General features: G+C 39.6%; 2 protein-coding genes across 2 annotated transcripts; both read right to left on the bottom strand.

The window, feature by feature from the left end:
• Window positions 1-11,443: 11,443 nt before the first annotated feature.
• On the bottom strand, window positions 11,444-13,098 carry LOC116219726 (zinc finger protein 239-like). Its single transcript, XM_031563466.1, has 3 exons — window positions 13,083-13,098; window positions 12,904-12,936; window positions 11,444-12,466 (listed from the first exon to the last, which is right to left on the bottom strand). The coding sequence occupies exons 1-3, from the start codon at window positions 13,096-13,098 to the stop codon at window positions 11,727-11,729; spliced, it is 789 nt and encodes a 262-aa protein (XP_031419326.1). The 3' UTR covers window positions 11,444-11,726.
• A 6,613-nt stretch (window positions 13,099-19,711) lies between these two features.
• On the bottom strand, window positions 19,712-20,812 carry LOC116219725 (zinc finger protein 239-like). The gene has a single exon (XM_031563465.2). It carries the CDS (start codon window positions 20,787-20,789, stop codon window positions 20,007-20,009), a length of 783 nt encoding a protein of 260 aa, XP_031419325.2. The 5' UTR covers window positions 20,790-20,812; the 3' UTR covers window positions 19,712-20,006.
• Between the last annotated feature and the right edge of the window lie 2,959 nt (window positions 20,813-23,771).

The raw sequence follows: 23,771 nt of genomic DNA, 5'->3' as shown, positions 1-23,771 counted from the left end.
TTAACAGATTAAATACAGATATCTCTATAATAAGGAATGGGGATATATTTAGTCTCCCCCTCCCCTCCCACCCCTAACACTAACAGATCTATGAGCTGTTGATGAGCCAAGAGCCTTCAGATGAGGTGACGTTTAGGCCATGAGTCTAGGAAGCTTGCACAAACACTACTTTTTTTGTACAAGTGCTAACTGCTGCTTGTCAATTAAATAAATGTACACCCACCACACACACACAAATCCCCACCACACAAACATACTTGAGAAAACCCTCACTTCAAGTTTTTTGTTTTATTGAATTCATGTACCCTAACAATTTATGTTTCAATCTCTACCCCAACACACATTTCAAATAGGATCTTCCCACATGTACTGCACTGGTGTGGCTTTCCCCCAGTATTTGACTAAAGGCCTTCCAACTTGTACTGCACTGATGGCGCTTTTCTCCTGTGTGTATTCTTTGAAGAATTGCAAGATCAGAACGTCTATCAAATGTTTTGAAACACTGGGAACATTCATGTTGTTTCTCACTGGTGTCCAGTCGCTGATGTAATTCCTGGTATGAAGTCTTTCTGCACTGGGTGTGTTTATGACATCTCTCTTTGTTCCTTTTTTGATCAGTGTTCCCTCTTTTGTTAGAATGGATCCTTTGAACGTCTCTTGTAATATAAGAAAAACTAAATTCAACAACATGTGACTTAGTATAAAAGTGTCTACCTAGAAACTAAATGTCAATGTAAACAGACATTGTAAAGCACAAGTTAGCCATTCTCTAAAATTCAAGTATTGTAAATATACACGACCCTCTACAATAAGCAAGCAACTTACTTGTTGGTGAAGAGTCAAAGTCACCAAATTCTCTTGAATCAACTTCTTCATCTTCGATTTCTGTAATTCATCAATGTAATTATGTTATTCATCAATCAATGGTTCATGAGCAGGATTTCATTTATTTTTCGCATTAGAGGTTTTTAAATACAGAAATGTGTATGTTATATTTTCAGTTTTCAGTAACGGCCACTTCTGTTTGCTTGTGAGTCATTATTGTATGTAGTCTTATTTGAATTATCGATGTGTCATAAATGAATGTAATCACATTTGAATCAATATAGTCGGATTCTCTCTCAGTTCCCTGCCATTCATGCCTTTCCTGTGAGCCCATCCATCTGTCTATCTGCCTATCTGTCTGCCCATCTGTCTGTCTGCCTTTCTGTCTGTCTGTACTTTTCAGACATTTTATTTCTGATTATATATTTTTAATGAAATTTATTATTTGCTAGAATTGAAAATGTAAATTGAAACAGCAGATGACCGAAAGACAGCAGACTTTTTCTCTCTTTCAAATGTAACTGACTGCAGATAGTGTCCCATTATTAAGGTATTTCCATAGTATCTCTATTCACAATGAAACACACTGCAGATAGTGTCCCATGATTAAGGTATTTCCATAGTATCTATATTCACAATGAAACAGACTGCAGATAGTGCTGAGCAAAGCACAAGTAAAACCATTCGTTAACCATTCAGTGTTTAGTAAATGTAAACGAAACATTGTAATTAATTTGATCTGAATTCTACTTAACCAACTATTCTTACTTGTAGAAGAATCGTCATCACCACATCCTCTTAAATCTGGTTCCTCTTTAATTTCCATCAGAGAAAAATTTTCTTCTTTGCAGGTCAAGGTTGGTGATGTGTGCGTCTCAGTCTTACAGTCATGTTCCAGTTCAGGCTTTTCTTCCACTGTCTGAATTTCAAACAAATACTCTTGTAGGAAATGATCAGATTCTTCTTCCTCTTTAATTTCCATCAGAGAAGAATTTTCTTCTTTGCAGGTCAAGGTTGGTGATGTGTGCGTCTCAGTCTTACAGTCATGTTCCAGTTCAGGCTTTTCTTCCACTGTCTGAATTTCAAACAAATACTCTTGAAGGAAATGATCAGATTCTTCTTTTATATTCTTCACTGACATGAGTAGTTGTGATGGTTCAGTAGATCCTGACATTGTAGACCTCAGCTGTCTTTTGGAAACCCAGCAGGACATTTCTGTAATTAAAGTAAAATATTAGCAACATGCCCAAACACCACAGAGACACAAACAGACACAAAGACACACAAAAAAAACACCCTAACATCTGACAAAAGATAACCAGGGACAAATGGATGGTCTGTACAATATCACACAAGTCAGACAAAAGTTTTTTTCAAGTGAGAAAAAAATAAACATTTTACAAAAAGCATATTTGAACAAATCAGTACGGGCTTAATGTAGTCATCATCCTACCCTAATCAAACATCTGTACGGCCTTAATGTTATCACCATCCTACTCAAATCAGACATCTGTACAGGTTTATTTCAGGTTCAATGTTTTTCATCAAAAGCTGCCCTTTCTCTCAAATAGCCCCTGCTTGCGTGAAAAATCGCTCTGCTCCTGCTCAAAACTGTTTGTCTGCACTCAAATACACTGTGGCTTGCAGAAATGTCCTGTGTTTCAGTTGAAGTTCTTGCACTCAAATACACTATTGCTTGCAGATATGTCCTGTGTTTCAGTTTAAGTTCTTGCACTCAAATACACTGTGGCTTGCAGAAATGTCCTGTGTTTCAGTTTAAGTTCTTGTGCACTCGGGCTGCTCTCGCTATCTTGCTCGGTCTCTCTCTCTTTGATTGCAGAGCTGCCAACTCTCACGGTTTCGCCGTGTGACACACGCTTTTGCATGTTTTCACACGCACTCACGCCACACATCCAATTTCTCACGCCAAAAGAATAATCTGATTTTGGGCCGAGACGCGTTCGTTCCTTTTCAAACTCCCGGACGGTAAATGGCGCTAAGAAGCGCATCTGTAACCCTATTCGCTGCATAGACATACTATTTACCCCAAAGAGTCCCGAAATTAGCGACAGAAGAAGAGTTACAAAGAGAGACAGAAACTCGGGAGGAGAATCCATCGCCAATCTGGGCAGAGACTAGGTATGTTAATGACATGTGGTTTAATTAAGTAAACCACTCACTCTCTTTAACTTTAAATCTTGAAAGAAATTATTCGTTTGTGTTTGTGCGTGTGATTTTGTGTGGTGAATGTAAACTCAGCTGTTATAACAAGCAGCAGGAGAGCACCTTGTTAACCTCATGGTATACTGCATGCTCAAAACATCATAGCATTGTTTATTTAGGCTGCTCACATAGCATTTATCTTTTTATTAACAGGCCAAAGAAAAGGACTCACTCTTAAGACTTTTCCAAACAGCACTTTGAACAGGTAAGCTGTATTCCAAAGAATTTAACATAATTTGTAGATGTGCAGCAGAGGGCTGAAAGTAGTATTGAAGATGTCCTATACTTTGTTGAAAGGTTTGTTTTTTTCTTTAATTATTGTCTATCATCTTAGCTAAAATGCTTATGATGAGGTACGTTCACTCCTAAACTGCACATGAGTTATTATTTTATGGCTTTTCCTCAAAAGATGTGTATGAACTGCTGCTGGTTGATGACAATATACCTATAACTTAACAACCTGTAACTCTACTTTCATAAATAGGTTTCCCCATCTCCTCCCTTACCATGGGCCAGAGGAGCATGACCACCTGGGTGAGGAGTTTCTGAATGATCAGACCATGCCAACCACCTCCCTTCAGGACGAAACTGAGATGGAAAGCTTCTGGGCTGGAATGGCAACACGGAAACATAGGGTATACATTCTTTTTGTCTTTCTTTTTGGCAGGTGTGGCTTGGCTACATCTGTTGCTTTTATTTATGCATGCATATATTGTGTCATACATGATGTAAACTATGCATGTTGTATCTGAACTTTGTTACAGTATACTTACAGTATTAATCAAAACAAAATGTGGTATGTTTTTCTATTTTGTTCTTGGTTAATTTTCCATAGGTGACAGGAGCCAAAGAATTTGAGAGGCTGCTTGCTGCCGTCGCTAAGCTGGTCCTGGTGTTGCCCCATTCGAATGCAGATGCTGAGAGGGTGTTTTCAGTTGTGGGACTGAACAAAACTAAGACCAGAAATAACCTGGCATTGAATGGCACCCTGTCCTCAATAATGGACATAAAGATGGCCGACCTGGAGCCCTGTTTCAGATGGGAGCCCCCCTCAGAGGTCATCAAGGCCTCCAAGAAGGCCACAGGCCAGTACAACCTTGCCCACAGATCGTAGAAAATGACTAACCAGCTTCTGATCTGCATCTGATACCTCATTTTTAGTTATTTTTGTCATGTGTTGATCCATTGTATTGCTTAAAAAGGCTTCTGTTTAAGCACTTTATTTGTTGCACTTTTTAGTTTGATGGAACGTGTGGAAAATATTTCTCCCTAACTAATCTTGTGTCATTTTTTGCTGAACATAAATCATTAAGTGCTCTTAAGAATACAATTATTAACAATATAGGTTAGGTTTCAGTTAAGAATTAGTTGAATACCATTGTAATCAAAATGTCAATGTCAATCAACCTACCTTGGTCAAATCTTAAACACAGGTCTATTAATTAGGCTATATTGTGGTACATAGACAGTCATTGATGCACAACAATAGTTTTCTGGTTGAATGTTCAGCTCAATTCTAGAAGGCCCTACAAGTCATGATCAGATGAACATGAATCAGAATAAGTTCAGCTATTGCACATCTTTAGCATACCACCCAAAAATCCACTAGAATGCAGGAAATCACATCTACTTAAACCAAAATGTCCTGGGGGTGGACCTTCAGGTACGTCTTTGCTTCACAGAATGTAACCAATGTTGTTCAGTAGTCATCTCCAGTAGGCCGCCCCTATCAACGACTTTGGGCCCCACAAACCACCAGGATGCAGGGCACAACATGGGTACATCACCAAATGAATTCCAATTCCCTGATATTTGAGCCACCAACGTGTGTGGCTGCGCGCGCGGCGAAAATTTTGGTCAGCTGGCAGCTCTGTGATTGTTATAAAATTACCTTACCAAAAAATCACCAACCAAAACAAAATCATAACGTGAAATGAACAAAAATGCTTTCAGATTGCAAGACCACGCTTTATTTTAAAGGATAAACACTTAATACATCGACAAGTCTATCAACTACTGAGTGAGTTAATCAACTATTGTTAGGCGCATATTTACATTTAGCAGTTGCTTTTGTCCAAAGCGACGTACAAGGGAGAGGCATATGAGCCCCTATCGCAAACTTTACACACACCAGATATGCCCGAGTTATGGCATATATACATTTGGCATCACAAGGCTACTTGGCTTACCTAGAAAACGGGAGCTCCACAGAAACTTATGTTAGGCGTCGGTCAGTCGGACACATAGCCGCACAATGCTCACTGTCGGACTTCTTCTGCAGCCGTCTTCGGTTTCTTTTAGACAGACAACAGCTATATTAGGAATTTTAAGAACTATAATCCAGCCTAGAACGCATTCATAGGAAACCTTTCTTCTCTAACCACCGTAAACATCAGTGCGTTTTGTTCCCGGGTTCCAAGCACGTTGTTTGTGATGAAAGTTCCTTGGAGCTGGCGACAATAAGATACATTAAAGGCGGTTAAGAGTGTCAAAATAAAAGTTCAATTTTAAATTCAGTTTAAAATGTTGATTTGGCTAACGTTTCTACGTTTTGCACAACATATACCCACTGTACTGCTAGCTAGCCTAGATAAATGCAGTGTATGCTATATTGCATCTGCAAATATTGTAATCTCATTAAATTAATTTTAATTTGATTTATACAGCAACTGAAATTGTCTCGAGTCTCAGAAGGAAGGAGGAATATACAATAAATACACAATATAAATAGAAGATACAGTGTCCTCATAAGGTTACTATTCTAAAGATAAAAAGAGCAATGAAGCAGAAAACTACGTTAGACTTCATCAAAGCAGAGAAAGATCTTGCAAATAACCGAGAAAGAAATGAACACTAACCCATCCACATTACATTACAAGCCTTTGGAACTGACCACTAACCCATCCACATTACATTGCAAGCCTTTGTCAACTAACCCATCCACATTACATTACAAGCATTTGGCAACTAACCCATCCACATTACAATACAAGCCTTTGGCCACTTACCCATTCACATTACAAGCCTTTGGAACTGACCACTAACCTATCCACATTACATTACAAGCCTTTGGCCACTAACCCATCCACATTACATAAAAAGCCTTTGACATTAGCCACTAACCCATCCACATTACATTACAAGCCTTTGGCCACAAACTCATCCACATTACATTTCGAGCCTTTGACCACTAACCCATCCACATTTCATTACAAGCCTTTGACCACTAACCCATCCACATTACATTTCGAGCCTTTGACCACTAACTCATCCACATTACATTACAAGCCTTTGACCACTAACCCACCCACATTACATTACAAGCCTTTGAAACTGACCACTAACCCATCCACATTACATTACAAGCCTTTGACCACCAACTCATCCACATTACATTACAAGCCTTTGGCATTAGCCACTAACCCATCCACATTACATTACAAGCCTTTGGCATTAGCCTTTCACATTACATTACAAGCCTTGGAAACTGATCACTAACCCATCCACATTACATCACAAGCGGCTGTGTGTGTGTGTGTGTGTGTGTGTGTGTGGCATTGGCCCATCTTCCATACTAAAAGGTGACAGAAAAAGGGAACTTCACAACCAGGCCTTTAACAGTGAGGCTTCTTCACGCCACCAGTGGCTGGAACGCTTTTGTAGCCAGCTGCTTCCTTGGGGCTTTGTCACCACTGGATACATTTTTTTCTGATTGATTGGTTATTTGCTAGAATCATTCGGGGGTCATACATGTTAAATGGGCATTACCCATTCATGAACGACGTGATTAGCAGCTTAGACTCACCTGCAGTTACCAAAACAGTTTGGCACTGTGGGGCATTTTAGGGTTTTGTGTATAGTACAGCACAAGTTAAAAATACTATTGACTGTATGATTATTTCATAATGGTTTATGAGAAAAATGTACGTTGGGCAATGTTATTGTACCTACTATTCTGTGTTGTGAAAATGATATTAGGTGTAATGGAATACAACATTTCTTCAAATGGTAGAGATGTATTTGCTTTTAGTTCATGTTGTATGCATGGCAGTGCATGGATAATGGTCAGTGAGATGTCATTTTATTTACAGTATGGAGTATTTTCCTTTTATTACATTAAGGAAAAAACATGCATAACATTGCTTCTCTTGTTGTTAAGTAAGACCAAAAATGCATATCTGGAGCACCACGCAGGAGGGCACCCTGATGCTCCGTCCCAGAAGGCCCCAAAACCAGCTAACAAGCTTTCTGTACACCAAATACCTGTAACGTCTGAGCAAAGTTTACATTGTATTTAGAGAATAAATGGTGACGCACATCTATTGAGTCTTCCTTTGTTAACAGTATGGCTACTGTTGGCACAAAGTGTGATTTTGTAATCAATGTTTTTATTATAATTGAGCTTTTTTGTATTTATTACCCATGTACTAGCCAGTACATTTAATAACTATGTTTAAAAAGCTCTGTGGCATTCTTTGTAGCAATCTTTCTGACAATAAAAGTCTATAGAAACAGTTTTGATATGTAACATGTAAGATGAGCAGTAAGCAAAGTAAGACAGAGATTAATTGTATTTTCTTCTAGTTATATTTGTATTGCAGAAATGACTGATGACTCAAATGCATAAAATAACCAACTTACTACTACAGCACATTTTTCATGGGAGCAACCCACATACTCAGCTGTGCTGCTCATCCCACAAATGCATGTTCCAAATGTACAAATGTGGCACCATTTAAAATGGTAATAAACAGGCTTTCCAACCGTATAAGATTTATTGCCAAGAAACACTCAGTGTGTTTACATGATGGTATAATTCGAATCTTTGCTTAGTCGGACTATGCTTTCTTTCGAGGGTAGGTGCTATTATCCCAATATACATGGCAGTGAATAAATCGAATCATTGGCCGAAAGCATGTCATATCCGATACGATAGGTAGCGCTGTTTTTATTACAACTAGTGGTGATACAGCCCTTTCCGCTTGACCTCTTCACCACTACCAATAACAACAACAGTTGATTGAGCATGAATCGCGTCTGTTCATCGGTCCAGAAATGCGTGTTGCCTCTTGGGTTGTTTGTTTGTTTGTTTGTTTGTTTCTGCCAGGCCGATGTGTTTATAAGTTACATTATTCAAAGGTGAAAGATAAAAGGCGAGAGAAACGCACGCACATTCACACACGCGCGCAAATAATGGGTTACAGCCTAAACGCATTGCCCTTCTGTCAGTTGCATCAAATTGTTTTAGTACTTCTTCGCTGTCGATTTCCAAATCTGTGTGAATATTCATGAGAGCAAGTCCAGTCAGTCTTTTCGTAGACAGATACAAACCTTCAGGACGCAATGAATGTTTGGCTAGAAATTTGCCGAACTTTCCAGGGCTTGATAAAGTTCACTGCGTAACTCATTTAGCTGTTTCCAGCTCTGTATCTGCATCGTCAACGCTGGGCATTAGTTGTCTGTACTCCGATTTTTTAGTTTCCCCATTTTAATAAATATGCGTTCATGATATATTTTTCTTCTTCTCGCGTAGCAGAAGGTACGCACAGTGCGTACGGCTGCATGCGCCACTGGAACTCTGTGCAATTAATACAATACATAATAGGCTAATTGATACAATATCTCCTCGTTTGAGTGTGGTTGTTTGAGTGCAATGGGAGTGTATGATCGATGTTGTCTATAAAGGTATTTAGGTAAAGGTATTTACGGGAAAATATCTCGATCCACCTGTCACGTCTCTGTCTTTAGAGGGCAGCGCCAAATAACTGAACACAACTAAACTCACGCGTGCCTCGCGGCCACAATACCAAATTTCATCATATTTGATAGAATGAAGGACATATTAGTTGTGAATAGTATCACCGAGTTTGATAGGTATTGGTCAGGTAATAGCCGAGTGACAGCTGATTTGCTTTCTGATTTGACAGTACTAATTCGTGGTTTTTTTCAGCGCCAGATAACCGAACACAACTAAAGTCACGCGTGCCTCGCGGGCACAATACCAAATGTCATCATATTTGATAGAATGAAGGACATATTAGTTGTGAATAGTATGACCGAGTCTGACAGGTATTGGTCAGGTAATAGCCGAGTGACAGCTGATTTCACAAGCATTAACTTTAAACCAGAATATTTTAACTTCCCGGCATAGTCGCCCCGTAATGCCGTGCAGCGGGCGCATACTGTTATACTCTGTGATGCACTAGCTCAACGACGTTCCCTATATGTTCCTTACCGTTCTAATTACATGTCGTTGTTCTGTGTTGGGGCAGAGCTTATACAGGTGGGTGACGGTAGCACAGTCTGTTCGTGGTAACTTGCACCAGGGCATAAAGCCCGTGCCATTGTGACAGTGTGTTGTGTTTTAGTGTTTAATAAAAAGCCATAACAAATATACCACGCTTCCGTGATTTGTTACAATATAATGGTCTTGCTTCTATAATGTATAAACACGTAGGTTACAGGGTGGGTGTGGCAGAGAGAGAGAGGGAGAGCGATGATGCACACGGATATATCAGATTTAGCGACCGGAGCAAAGTTATGTTGCTGTAACGTTGAACTCTTTGCAATCAATAAATACAGTACTTAATAGGCTAATTGATACAATATCTCCTCGTTTGAGTGTGGTTGTTTGAGTGCAATGGGAGTGTATGATCGTTTTTGTCTTATAAAGCAGTGTTTCTCAAACTTTTTCAGACCAAGGACCACTTAGCCAATAAAAAAAAATTCGCGGACCATTTAACTAAATATCCCCGGAACAACATGCCTCCTACCCAAGACCTGGCGCCAGACAATTGTTAGCGCACACATGATTTTCGCGGGTGGGCTTTCCTTTTGTACGTACCAGTAGGCTAGTTATAGATATGACAATGCGCAAGGCGAGTTTGAAAGGTATTTGGTCAGGTAACAGCCCTTTGACAGCTGATTTGCTTTCTGATTTGACAGTACTGCTGTGTGTTTTAAGCAAATAAAATGTGGACTATTTACAAGCGGGCACCTGCTATCGTTGATTATACAGTAAATACGTTGTGAAATGAAACAAAAACACATCACAGTTAAAGATGTATTAGTATTGATTGATTCACATCGATATGAATGGATGACATGACTAACAAGTGGTGGGAAATTAATATGAAAGTATTTGTTCGGTGAATTAGCGCGTTCTGTCCAAACAGTCGCAGTCAACGTTTTTGTCAACACTGGCACCACATAAGTATCGTAATTTGAACGTCCTTATACGTTTTTAAGGAGGGGTTGTAAAGGTACTCATATCTTCGGACCTCTTCTGTTATGTTTGTTCATAGTCAACAAGAATAAGCTTGTGAGACAGTCTGCAGGATATTCATAAAGTATGTTAGTATGTACAGTTGAGACAACGTATCGTCTCTTTCGTCTTCCGGGTCACGACCTGGCAGGGAGGGAGGGAGGAAGGCGGCGGGATCTCAAGCATGCGCAAAGACGCAAAGTCCAGTTCCTTATCCAATTCACCGTTACATGCCGCAATAGTCGAACTATCAACTGGATCGGATCGAGTTATCCAGGGGTGTTAGTCCGACTATGTGCGGTCCGACTACGATCCGACTAAGGTGCTTACATGAAACGGATAATGCGATTTCAGTCCGACTAAGGCAGTTATTCGAATCCATGTAACCACGGTCACTGTTACAACAAAGAAATAATCTACCAAACACAAATGTCCTTACTTTTTGTGCTATGTTTATATATATATATATATATAAACATAGCACAAAAGTAAGGAAATTTATATATATATATATATATATATAAACATAGCACAAAAAGTAATTTTTGTGCTATTTATATATATATATAAATGTCCTTACTTTCATATATATAAACATAGCACAAAAAGTAAGGACATTCATATATTTATATATTAGGATCTCAGAGGATGATTCAGGATTATTATTCTTTTTTAGACTTAATGTGACACGGCTGTGATCTGAGAGTAACCAAGACTGAACCTTCAGATTGGAACTTTATAATTTCTGTGTCATACGGGCATATATAGTTATTATGGGTTATAATTTCTGATTGTAGTATTTGAAAGGGGAGTTATATAGATGGCACACAGGTAAATGTGAATATCTGAGAAAGTGAGTTCCTTTTTTAACTACTCCATACATGTGATGTCCCTTTCTGTTCAGGATAAATATGACTTGCACGCTTTTCTGTCAACAATAAAACAGTTCACTCAGACTCTCTTCCACATTTGACATGAGAATGTGTAACTGAAGAAATACAGTTCCCTATAATGAGGAATGGAGAGACATTTAGTTCCCCCCTCCCCCTCCCCCATCTCTGACACTAACACATCTATGAGCTGAAGATGAGCCCAGAGCCTTCATATTTGGTGCCGTTTAGGCCATGAGTCTAGGAAGCTCGCACAAACACTTTTTTTTGCGCCAAATACTGCTTGTCGATTATATATTGTATACCCACACAGACACAAATCCCCCCCACACAAACATACTTGAAAAAACACTCACTTCAAGTTATTCTTTTATTGAATTAATGTACCCTAATCATTAATGTTTCAATCTCTACCCCATTATACGTTTCAAATATGATAAAATAATACTTCATCTTGTACATCAAACATTGTTTAAAACTCAGCTAATCAATAAATATTTCAGTAAGTGCTACTCCATCATGTATTAGCAGGGCAGCACATCATTTGAATGGATCCTCTGATGTCTCTTGAGATTAGACATTTGGGTAAAGGCCTTTCCACATTGAGAACACTGATGTGGCTTTTCTCCAGTATGTGTAATCTGATGTCTGATGAGGTCAGAGATACTCCTGGAATACTTTCCACATGTAGTACACTGATACGGCTTTTCCCCCGTATGGATCCTCTGGTGTGACTTGAGACCAGACAATTGACTAAATGCCTTTCCACATGTATTGCACTGGTATGGCTTTTCCCCAGTATGGATCGTCTGGTGTTTCTTTAGATCACACAATTGATTAAAGGCTTTCTCACACGTACTGCACTGGTGTGGCTTTTCCCCAGTATGGATCATCTGGTGTGTCTTGAGGTTAGACATTTGACTAAAGACCTTCCCACATGTACTGCACTGGTGTGGCTTCTCCCCCGTATGGATCCTCTGATGTGTCTTGAGGTTACACATTTGACTAAAAGCCTTCCCACATATACTGCACTGATGGGGCTTTTCTCCGGTGTGTTTTCTTTGATGACTTGCAAGATCGAAACGTCTAGCAAATGTTTCAAAACACTGGGAGCATTCATGTTGTTTCTCACTGGAGTCCTGTCGCTTATGTAATTCATGGTATGAAGTCTTTCTGCACTGGGGGCGTTTGTGATGTCTCTCTTTGTTTGTTTTTTTATGCTCCGTTTTGCTTCTTTTGTTAGATTGGATGCTTTGAAAGTCTCCTATAATATTAGAAAATAATTTGTCAGCCACATCTCTCTTCTCCTCTATCTGGTACATCATTTCTACAATAAAGGCAAACATATGCCTTTTGAAAAAATACAAAAATAAATAAATATATACGTATATATTGGTTATTTGCTAGAATTGCTACAAAATCATTTAGAAGTTACTTAGGATAAAAGTGTCTACCTAGAGACTAAATGTAAATATAAACAGAGGTACATATACATGAATTACAGAGCTTTGGAAAAAATGATGGCATACACTTTCAAACTGTTGAATGTAACAGGCTGCAGATATTATCCCATGACTAACATATACCCACAGTGTTTCTGTTCTCTGAATAGGTCTCACATTGTGGAGCACAAGCTAGCCATTCTCTACAACTCAAGTATTATAAATATACACAACACATTACAATAAACAAGCAACTTACTTGTAGGTGAAGAGTCAAAGTCACCATATTCTCTTGAATCAAATTCTTCTTCATATTTGATTTCCATTGGTGAATACCTTTCTTCTTTCAAGGTCATGGTAGGTGACATATACATTTCAGTCTTGCATTCATATTCCAGTCCAGGCTTTTCTTCCACTCTTTGGATTGTAGACGGATACTCTTGTAGGAAATCATCCAATTCTTCTTCTTTTATTTCCTTCTTCACAGAAGTGGGCAGTTGTGAAGGTTCAGTAAATCCAGACATTTCTGACTTCAGTTCTGTTTTGGAAAAAGAAAATTGATCACACTATCCTTTGATGCAAAGACACAGTGAGAATCTGCAAAAAAAAGAACTACAGTATAGTTGAACTGCTGGTGAATTACACATACAGTATACTTCCAGAGCATACCAGTGCCAGCCTTAAAACGGTGAGTTTAGTAATCTGACTCTGTGGTGTTAACATATTGCTTCTTAATATATTGTCTGACCTACTATCTTACTTTATTCAAACCTAGCCAATCAGCTATAGAACCCTTTGGAATGCAAACTAGCATCACATAGGATCCCGGGCTGGAATTCCATTTCCATTAGTGTCCCATGATTAAGGTATTTCCACAGTATCTCTATTCACAATGAAACAGACATCCCTCCATGAGACTCATATTTTGCTGAGTAAAGCACAAGAACCATTCGCTAACCATTGTGTTTAGACAATCTAAACGAAACATTGGAATTAATTCGATCGGAATTCTACTTAACCAACTAGTCAGCAACTTACTTGTAGAAGAATCGTCATCACCACATTCTGTTAAATCTGGTTCCTCTTTAAATTCCATTAGAGAAGAATTTTCTTTTTTGCAGGTCAAGGTTGGTGATGTGTGCATCTCAGTCTTACAGTCATGTTCCAGTTCAGGCTTTTCTTCCACTGTCTTAATTTCAAACAAATACTCTTGTAGGAAATTATCAGATTCGTCTTCCTCTTTAATTTCCATCAGAGAAGAATTTTCTTCTTTGCAGGTCAAGGTTGGTGATGTGTGCGTCTCAGTCTTACAGTCATGTTCCAGTTCAGGCTTTTCCTCCACTGTCTGAATTTCAAACAAATACTCTTGTAGGAAATAATCAGATTCTTCTTCTTTTATATTCTTCACTGACATGAGTAGTTGTGATGGTTCAGTAGATCCTGACATTGTAGACCTCAGCTGTCTTTTGCAATGGAAACCCAGCAGGACATTTCTGTAATGCAAGTAAAATATTAGCAACATACCCAAACACCACAAAGACACAAACAGACACAAAGACTAAAAAAAAGTAAAAAACTAACATCTGACAAAAGATAACCAGGGACAAATGGATGTTCTGTACAATATCACACAAGTCAGTTAAACATTTTTTAAAGTCAGAAACAAAGAAACATTTTACAAAAAGCATATTTGAACAAATCCGTATGGGCTTAATGTAGTCATCATCCTACCCAAATCATAAATCTGTACTGGCTTCATGTAATCACCATCCTACCCAAATCAGACATCTGTATGAGCTTAATGTAATCGCCATCCTACCCAAATCAGACATCTGTACATGTTTATTTCAGGTTTATTTCAAAACTGTTTGTCTGCACTCAAATACACTGTTCCTTGCAGAGATGTCCTGTGTTTCAGTTTAAGTTCTTGTGCACTCGGGCTGCTTCTGCTCACAGACTTCTGCTCATTATCTGCTCGCTAGCTCTCTCTCTGATTGTTATGGAATTACCTTACCAAAATTCACCAAACAATACAAAATCATGACGTGAAATGAACGAAAATGCTCTCAGATTGCAAGACCACCGCTCTATATTAAAGGATAAAAACTTCATACATCGACAATTTTATTTAAGTGAGTTAATCAACTATTGTTAGGCGCATATTTACATTTAGTCATTTAGCAGACAATTTTGTCCAAAGCGACGTACAAGGGAGAGGCATATGAGCCCCTATCGCAAACTTTACACACACCAGATATGCCCGAGTTATGGCATATATAGGCTACATTTGGCATCACAAGGCTGCTCGGTTTACCTAGAAAACGGGAGCTCCAGAGAAACTTATGTTAGGCGTCGGGCAGTCGGGGTCATAGCTTCATAATGCCAACTGTTGGACTTCTTCTGCAGCCGTCTTCGGTTTATTTTAGACGGACAACATCTACATTAGGATATTAAATAACTATAATCCAGCATCGAATGCCTTATTAGGAACCCTTTCTACTCTAACCACCGTAAACATCTATGTGTTTAGTTTCCGGGTTCCAAGCACGTTGTTTGTGATGAATGTTCCTGGGAGCTGGCGACAATAAGAGACATTAAAAGCGGTTAAGAGTGTCAAAATAAAAGACCAAAACAAAGTTCAGTATAAAATGTTGGTTTGGCTAACGTTTCTACGTTTTGCACAACACATACCAGCTAGCCTACATAAATGCAGTGTATGCTATATTGCATCTGCAAATATTGTAATTTCATTAAATTCAATTTTATTTATATAGCAACTGAAATTGTCTTGAGTATCAGAAGGAAGGAGGAATTAACATACTAAAACATACTATTAAGATACTAAACAGTGTCCTCATAAGGTTACTATTATTAGGATAAAAAGAGCAATGAAGCATAAAAATACGTTAAACTTCATCGAAGCAGAGAAAAATCTTGCAAATAACCGAGAAAGAAATTAACACTAACCCATCCACATTACATCACAAGCCTTTGGCCACTAACCCATCCACATTATATTACAAGCCTTTGGCCACTAACCTATCCACATTACATTACAAGCCTTTAGCCACTAACCCATCCACATTACATTACAAGCCTTTGGAACTGAACACTAACCCATCCACATTACATTACAAGCCTTTGGCAACTAACCCATCCACATTACATTACAAGCCTTTGGAACTGACCACTAACCCATCCACATTATATTAAAAGCCAGCTTCAAGTTCCTGGGTGTCCACATCTCTGAGGACCTCTCTTGGACCCTCAACACCTCATCCCTGGTAAAGAAAGCACACCAGCGTCTCTTCTTCCTGAGGAGACTGATGAGTTCATTCATCTCACTCTGTGGCCTTAATATAATGCTTCTTTTGTCTGACCTGGTTTTAGAACCACACCTCCTCAACCCTCATCCTGAACACCGGCATGCCACAGGGCTAAAGGTGAGCACCAAGGGCAGCACGGTGGCTCAGTGGTTAGCACTGTCGCCTCACAGCAAGAAGGCCTTGGGTTCGAATCCTGGTCGTTCCAGGTCCTTTCTGTGTGGAGTTTGCATGTTCTCCCTGTGCCTGCGTGGGTTTACTCTGGGTACTCCGGTTTCCCCCACCATCATAAAGACATGCATTGCATCGTATGAATGTTGGTGGTGGTCGGAGGGGCCGTAGGCGCTGATTGGCAGCCACGCTTGTGTCAGTCTGCAGCTGTGGCTACTAATGTAGCTTACCACCACCGGTATGACTGTGTTTGAATGACTACTGGACTCTGTAAAGCGACTTCGGGTATTTAGAGAAGCGCTATATAAGATTGAATTAATTGATTGATTGACTCCTCCACTCAGGCCTCTGCAGGGCTTCCGGCTGCAGACTGATGAACAATAGAAGTGGCACACACAGAAGACTGGACAAAGAGCAAAATGCCCACAATGGCTGGTCAACTAATTTTATGCCCTAAACATTCGAATAAAAACTAAATGTATGAATATGTAAATGTATATATATTCAAGATTTACTATTAACCAAAATGTTTTATATGGGAAATGAAGGATAATATATTTTCTGTGCCATTGTTTTGCTCTAGTACAGTAGTGGGCACCGCTTATTGAGGAGCTTTGTCTTTTTTGTGGGCCCTCCTCTACTCCCTCTTCACTTAAGACTGCACACCTGTACATGGTTCTAATACCATTGTCAAGTTTGTAGACAACACAACGGTGATTGGCCTCATCAGCGACAACGATGAGTCGGCCTACAGAGAAGAGGTCCCGCACCTGGCGGAGTGGTGCGCCGCCGACAACAACCTGGCTCTCAACACCAAGAAGACCAAAGAGCTCATTGTGGACAAAAGCTTGTAGAAAAGTGGCACACACACCCCATCCATATCAACGGGACGGAGGTTGAGCGCGTGGCAAGCTTCAAGTTCCTGGTGTCCACATCTCTGAGGACCTCTCTTGGACCCTCAAACCTGGTCAAGAAGGCACACCAGCGTCTCTTTTTCCTGAGGACATACTCTGCACTTTTACTGCTTCAGCGTCTCTTTTCTCTGAGGATACTGAAGAAGGCCCTTATGTCTCTTCAGATTCTGGAGAACTTCTACCGCTGTACATCGGAGCATACTTACAAACTGCATCTCAGTATGGTATGGTCAGCTGCTCATTTGCGGACCGGAAACCCTGCAGAGGGTGGTGAAAACTGCCCAGCGCATCACGGTTCCTCACTCCCCCACCATTGAGGCTATCCAGAGCAAGAGATGTCTGCGGAGGGCGCGCAGCCACAGACTGTTTTTCCTCCTCCCCCCGCTGGGAGGCGCTACAGGGTCCTCACTTCCGGGACCAGCAGGTTCAGGAACAGCTTCTTCCCTGCGGCTGTCACCCTGCTGAACTCTGCACCACGGTGATAGCCCCCCCCCCCCCCCCCCACACACACACATACACCTCCTCCAGTGACTGTACTTCCCTCCTCCACCCTGGCTTGGACTGCCACACACCCTCCTCCAGCCACTGAACATTTGCAATAGACAGTTATTTTTTACTACTGTATTATCCCACTAATAGTGTATTCATATTTATATCTATTTATATACTTATCTTGCCCATACTGTATTTATCGTACTTATATCATACCTCTTAACTTACTCTGTAAATAATATTCTTACTACCTCATTCACTTAATTTTCATTTCACTTACTACCACCACTTATATTTACATCTGCACTTTATATATACTTCATATCTACACTACCTACTTCTATTGCTGCTAGTATCAATACTGTTCATATTCCATATTTATTTCTTACTGCACATACTCTGCACTTTTACCGCTTTTTTGCACTTCTGGTTAGAGGCTACACTGCATTTCGTTGTCTCAGTACTTGTACTCTGTGCAATGACAATAAAGTTGAATCTAATCTAATAAACTTTGTTAGAGGATACAGGATAAATATGATGTCAGACCTGAAATGATATTTGAACTATATTAACCGCAGTTAACATTTTTCATTTTCTTTTGACTGTTGGTGGCATTAGAGTATTTTGCTCAGCTAGAATGTTTGCAATACTTTGATTAAGTACCTTACATTAAGAGCACAACAGAATAAACGTAATTCACAACATGAAAGCAAATAAAAAAAAATCGAAATCTTTGTTTTGGCAGTACTCCCCACTACTGTGATCTGGTTTCCATGTTAATTTTGTAAAACTCCTGGCAACCCTCTGGTCAATAATCAGGTGCAGACCAAAAATGAATTATCTTTCTATATGTTGCAGGAGTTCAGATACTGAGAGGTTAGGTGTATGAATTCATCTATTTCATCTAGGAGAATAAAGGTTTTTGCCATTGCCATCACGGTCCCCCGACCTAAACCCCATAGAAAATCTGTGGGATGAGCTGAAGCCGAGTCTACAAACGTTGACCTCAGAATCTGAAGGATCTGAGTGATTCTGCATGTAGGAATGGTCTCAGATCCCGTGCCATGTGTTCACCAACCTCATCACGCATTATAGGAGAAGACTCAGAGCTGTTATCTTGGCAAAGGGAGGCACAAAACATTACATTAAGGGGTGCCAATAATTGTGGCACACATGTTTTGGGGAAATATATTTATTTAATGTCAACAGTTTTTTTTTCTTTCAATAATTTTACTTCAATGATTACTACAAAGATTTATGTGAATATTTTGAGTGAAAAGACCAAGAGGATAAACAGAAAAGACATATTTCTTCATAGCCTGTTTTGCTCATATTCATTAGGGGTGCCAATAATTGTGGAGGGCACTGTAAATGTAAATGAGGTGCCGTTTAGGCCACAAAAACATATCAGAAAATACCACAAGAATATTTGCAATTCATATTAGTAATAAAAACTTTATTCTTGGCAGGACTCCAACTAAAAAAATAAGACCCAATAAAAAAGTTTTACAATACAAATCATCCTCGTCATGAAGCTATTTGCAGTGCTATGTCTGATATGGTCATTGGCCATCAGGGTCTTAGCAGTGCCTGCCTCCAGTGCTCCCCTGCAGTGCATTTTCATACTATGTCCGCATTGCACACAAATGTCTGACACACTTTTGTCCAATTTGATTTGCATTTTGCAACATTCCAGAGCAAATGTCTTCTGTTCTTGAGAAGTAGTTTTCCCTGATGTTGTTGTATTTTCCACATTCTGTCAGGAAAATAAACTCATGGAGTAGTGTGTCTGTTAAATGAATATTTAATGAATGTTTAACAGACACACTACACCATTACTACTGTGAGTGCAGAGTCTGTTTTTCTCGAGGTAGCCATGTTTGTCTGTGTCAACCCTTTTCAATGACAATGCTGTGTTCCCATACCCCCTTAACCTAATCCATACATGTGATGTCCTTTTCTGTTCAGGATGAATTTGACTTGCACGTTTCTCTGACAACATTACAATGGCTCCCTCTGACTCTCTTCCACAATTGACATGAGAATGTTTAACAGAAGAAATACAGAGTTCCCTATAATGAGGAATGGAGAGACATTTAGTTTCCCCTTCCCCATCTCTGACACTAACACATCTATGATCTGTTGATGAGCCCAAAACCTTCATATGAGGTGCCGTTTAGGCCATGAGTCTAGGAAGCTCGCACAAATACTACTTTTTTTTTTTTACAAGCGCTAACTACAGCTTGTAGATTATATATTGTAGACCCACACGCAAACACATAAATCCCCAACACACAAACACTCACTTACATATGTTTTCCCCTCAATTCATGTACCCTAACAATTTATTTTTCAATCTCTACCCAATCATACGTTTTAAATATGTCAAAATAATACTTCATCTTGTACATCAATCATTGTTCAAATTTCAGCTAATCAAGAAATATTTCAGTAAGTGATACTCAATCATGTATTAGCAGGGCATTTGAATGGATCCTCTGATGTGTCTTGAGAGTACACATTTGATTAAAGGCCTTTCCACACTGAGAACACTGATGTGGCTTTTCTCCTGTATGTATAAGCTGATGTTTGGATAGGTTGGAGCTTACCGTGAAATACTTTCCACATAAAGTACACTGATACGGCTTTTCCCCCGTATGGATCCTCTGGTGTGACTTGAGACCAGACGATTGACTAAATGCCTTTCCACATGTATTGCACTGGTATGGCTTTTCCCCAGTATGGATCGTCTGGTGTTTCTTTAGATCACACAATTGATTAAAGGCCTTCCCACACGTACTGCACTGGTGTGGCTTTTCCCCAGTATGGATCCTCTGGTGTGTCTTGAGATGAGACATTTTACTAAAGACCTTCCCACATGTACTGCACTGGTGTGGCTTTTCCCCCGTATGGATCCTCTGATGTGTCTTGAGGTTACACATTTGACTAAAGGCCTTCCCACATATACTGCACTGATGGGGCTTTTCTCCGGTGTGTTTTCTTTGATGACTTGCAAGATCGAAACGTCTAGCAAATGTTTCAAAACACTGGGAGCATTCATGTTGTTTCTCCCTGGTGTCCTGTCGCTGATGTAATTCATGGTATGAAGTCTTTCTGCATTGGGGGAGTTTGTGATCTGTGGGAGTGTGTGTCTCTTTGTTTGTTTCTTGCTCCGTTTTGCTTCTTTTGTTAGATTGGATCCTTTGAAAGTCTCCTATAATATTAGAAAATAATTTGTCAGCCATATCTCTCTTCTCCTCTATCTGGTACATCAGTTCTACAATAAAGGCAAACATATGCCTTTTGAAAAAAAAAAAATATATATATATATATATATACGTATATATTGGTTATTTGCTAGAATTGCTACAAAATCATTTAGAAGCTACTTAGGATAAAAGTGTCTACCTAGAGACTAAATGTAAATATAAACAGAGGTACATATACATGAATTACAGAGCTTTGGAAAAAGTGATGGCATACACTTTCAAACTGTTGAATGTAACAGACTGCAGATATTATCCCATGACTAACATATACCCACAGTGTTTCTGTTCTCTGAATAAGTCTCACATTGTACAGCAAAAGCTAGCCATTCTCTAAAATTCAAGTATTGTAAATATACACAACACATTACAATAAACAAGCAACTTACTTGTAGGTGAAGAGTCAAAGTCACCATATTCTCTTGAATCAAATTCTTCTTCATATTTGATTTCCATTGGTGAATACCTTTCTTCTTTCAAGGTACTGGTAGGTGACATTTCAGTCTTGCATTCATATTCCAGTCCAGGCTTTTCTTCCGCTCCCTGGATTGTAGACGGATACTCTTGTAGGAAATCATCCAATTCTTCTTCTTTTATTTCCTTCTTCGCAGAAGTGGGCAGTTGTGAAGGTTCAGTAAATCCAGACATTTCTGACTTCAGTTCTGTTTTGGAAAAAGAAAATTGATCACACTATGCTTTGATGCAAGGACACAGTGAGAATCTGCAAAAAACGAACTACAGTATAGTTGAACTGCTGGTGAATTACACATACAGTATACTTCCAGAGCATACCAGTGCCATCCTTAAAAAGGTGAGTTTAGTAATCTGACTCTGTGGTGTTAATATATTGCTTCTTAATATATTGCTGTCTGACCTACTATCTTACTTTATTCAAACCTAGCCAATCAGCTATAGAACCCTTTGGAATGCAAACTAGCATCACATAGGTGATGGAATTTCATGTCTATGAGCACCGTTTACACGTCTGATAGTCCTCAGGTGGGCATGGCCATAGCTATGAGGTTCAAGCTCATATTGACAGAGAAAGATATTGAGTTTGGAGAGGATAGAGTTTGTTTACCTGTTTCAGAGGATATTTGTTTATAGCTTAATGTGATGTGGCTGTGATCTGAGAGCGGAATCTGAGGCCTTACAGTAGAGTAGTTGATATGACTTGGATCTGTGACTGCATGAGCTACTACATTACTGCAGAGAGGGGAGCAGTAGGTCAATCTACCCAGAGAGTCACCGTTTCCTTCCACCATAAGGAATGAACAGACCAAGGCTTTTATAGAGCTGCAGTAACTGTTGGCCATTTCTGTTTACAATACTGTCATTGCTCTCAAGTGGTCTAAAGTGGTTTGCTTTGATGAATCTGTGCGTCATCAATGTATGTATTCCCATTTGATTCATCTGTGTGTGATTAATGTATGTATTCCCATTTGATTCATCTGTGTGTGATTAATGTATGTATTCCCATTTGATTCATCTCTGTGTGATTAATGTATGTATTCCCATTTGAATTAATATAATCTGATTCTCTGTCAGTTCTCTTTCCATTCATGTCTCCCATAACCAAGACTGGGCCTTCAGATTGGAACTCTATAATTACCATAGTTATCATAATTATTATGGATTATAATTTCTGATTGTAGTTGTGAGAAGGTGAATTCTCCCCCTCCTCACCGTGGCAAGAAGGGATGGACTTTTGGACTCCCCCACCATAATGGTTGGGTCTGGGCTCCCCTGCATCCATGGTGGACCTAACTAAGCCTAAGTGGCTGTGCCCTATTTAAAGGGTGCCTCATGTTTAGGTAGAGAGAGACTTTTTGAGAGAGATACATTAGAGAGAGCACTAGGAAGAAACTTCGGAACAACCAGAAGGTGTACTGCTTACCTCGCTTACCGTGTCTAGATGTGTGGACACAGTTTGCTTTGTTTTGTTTCACTGTTTTGTGCTTTGTCCATTTGCCTTGTCTTTGTGCCTAGTTTATGTTTCCTTGTTGTTGTGTTTGGTTTCATATATGTACCTAGCATTGTGCCTAGTGCCTGTACATAGTTTGGGGCCTGGCTTGGGCCATGAGAGGTGCTGGTATTTGGGCCTATATTCGGCCAAGCAGGTGCCCAGCAACTAGGTTACTTGGGTTACGGTGGGTACGGTTTGTGCATTTTGATTTGTTTGTTTCATTGTGTGGGCACATGTGTTGGGGGTTGCTAGTGAGCCCTGTGTAAATAAATATATATATATATATTGTTATAAAAAAGCCACCAATCTCCTGTGCTGTGTTTTCCTGATCTTCACCAAGTCCAGTCGCCACATCCCAAAACAACGTGGGGTGACCGCCCGGTTCCTCACAGTAGTATTTGAAAGTGGAGTCATATAGATGGCACACAGGTGAATGTGAAGAATTGAGGAAGTGAGTTCCTTTTTTAACTTAATCCATACATTTGATGTCGCGAGCCGCATGCGGCTCTTTGCCGGCTGACGTGCGGCTCGGCTCCAGCTCGAGTGCTCACTGACTTTGCTCTTGGTGTACAGAATTTTCATATTGTAAAATAAGCATCTAAAATGCATATGCATATATTTGGCAATACAGACAAAAAGCTGTCCGATTTAAATGTGCTATTTATTCATGTATATTTTGTCATCTCGCGATCTTGAGAGACGTCTTTAAGTAATGTTAAACATTAGAATGTTTCAAACATGAAACATTCTAATGTGTGCACCCAGTCTCAGAGAGTTACTAGCCAGACTAGCAGTAGCTACTGACAGAATGCAATGGATCCAGGAAAGCGTAAAGCTAAACGAAAATATGAAGATGAACACCGGACGTTTTTTGCCTGAATGGGAGGAATTATTTGCGGAGCGAAATGGAAAACCCCTCTGCTTAATATGCCAGACGTCACTGTCGCATTTTAAAGCCTCAAACTTGGAGCGCCGTCTCTCCACACACCATGCTA

This window comes from Clupea harengus, chromosome 26, assembly GCF_900700415.2.
Source record: "Clupea harengus chromosome 26, Ch_v2.0.2, whole genome shotgun sequence".
Classification (NCBI taxonomy): domain Eukaryota; kingdom Metazoa; phylum Chordata; class Actinopteri; order Clupeiformes; family Clupeidae; genus Clupea; species Clupea harengus.
Note: the sequence above shows the minus strand (reverse complement) of the source record. Positions and strands in the feature narration are given on the sequence as shown.

Bases quoted from the DNA above. Each gene is read 5' to 3' on its own strand.
- LOC116219725 (XM_031563465.2), bottom strand. From the start codon at position 20,789: ATGGCTGACAAATTATTTTCTAATATTATAGGAGACTTTCAAAGGATC.
- LOC116219726 (XM_031563466.1), bottom strand. The intron at 12,467-12,903 runs GTAAGTTGCTTG...CTAATATTATAG, and splicing joins CTTTGACTCTTCACCTACAA to GAGACTTTCAAAGCATCCAA.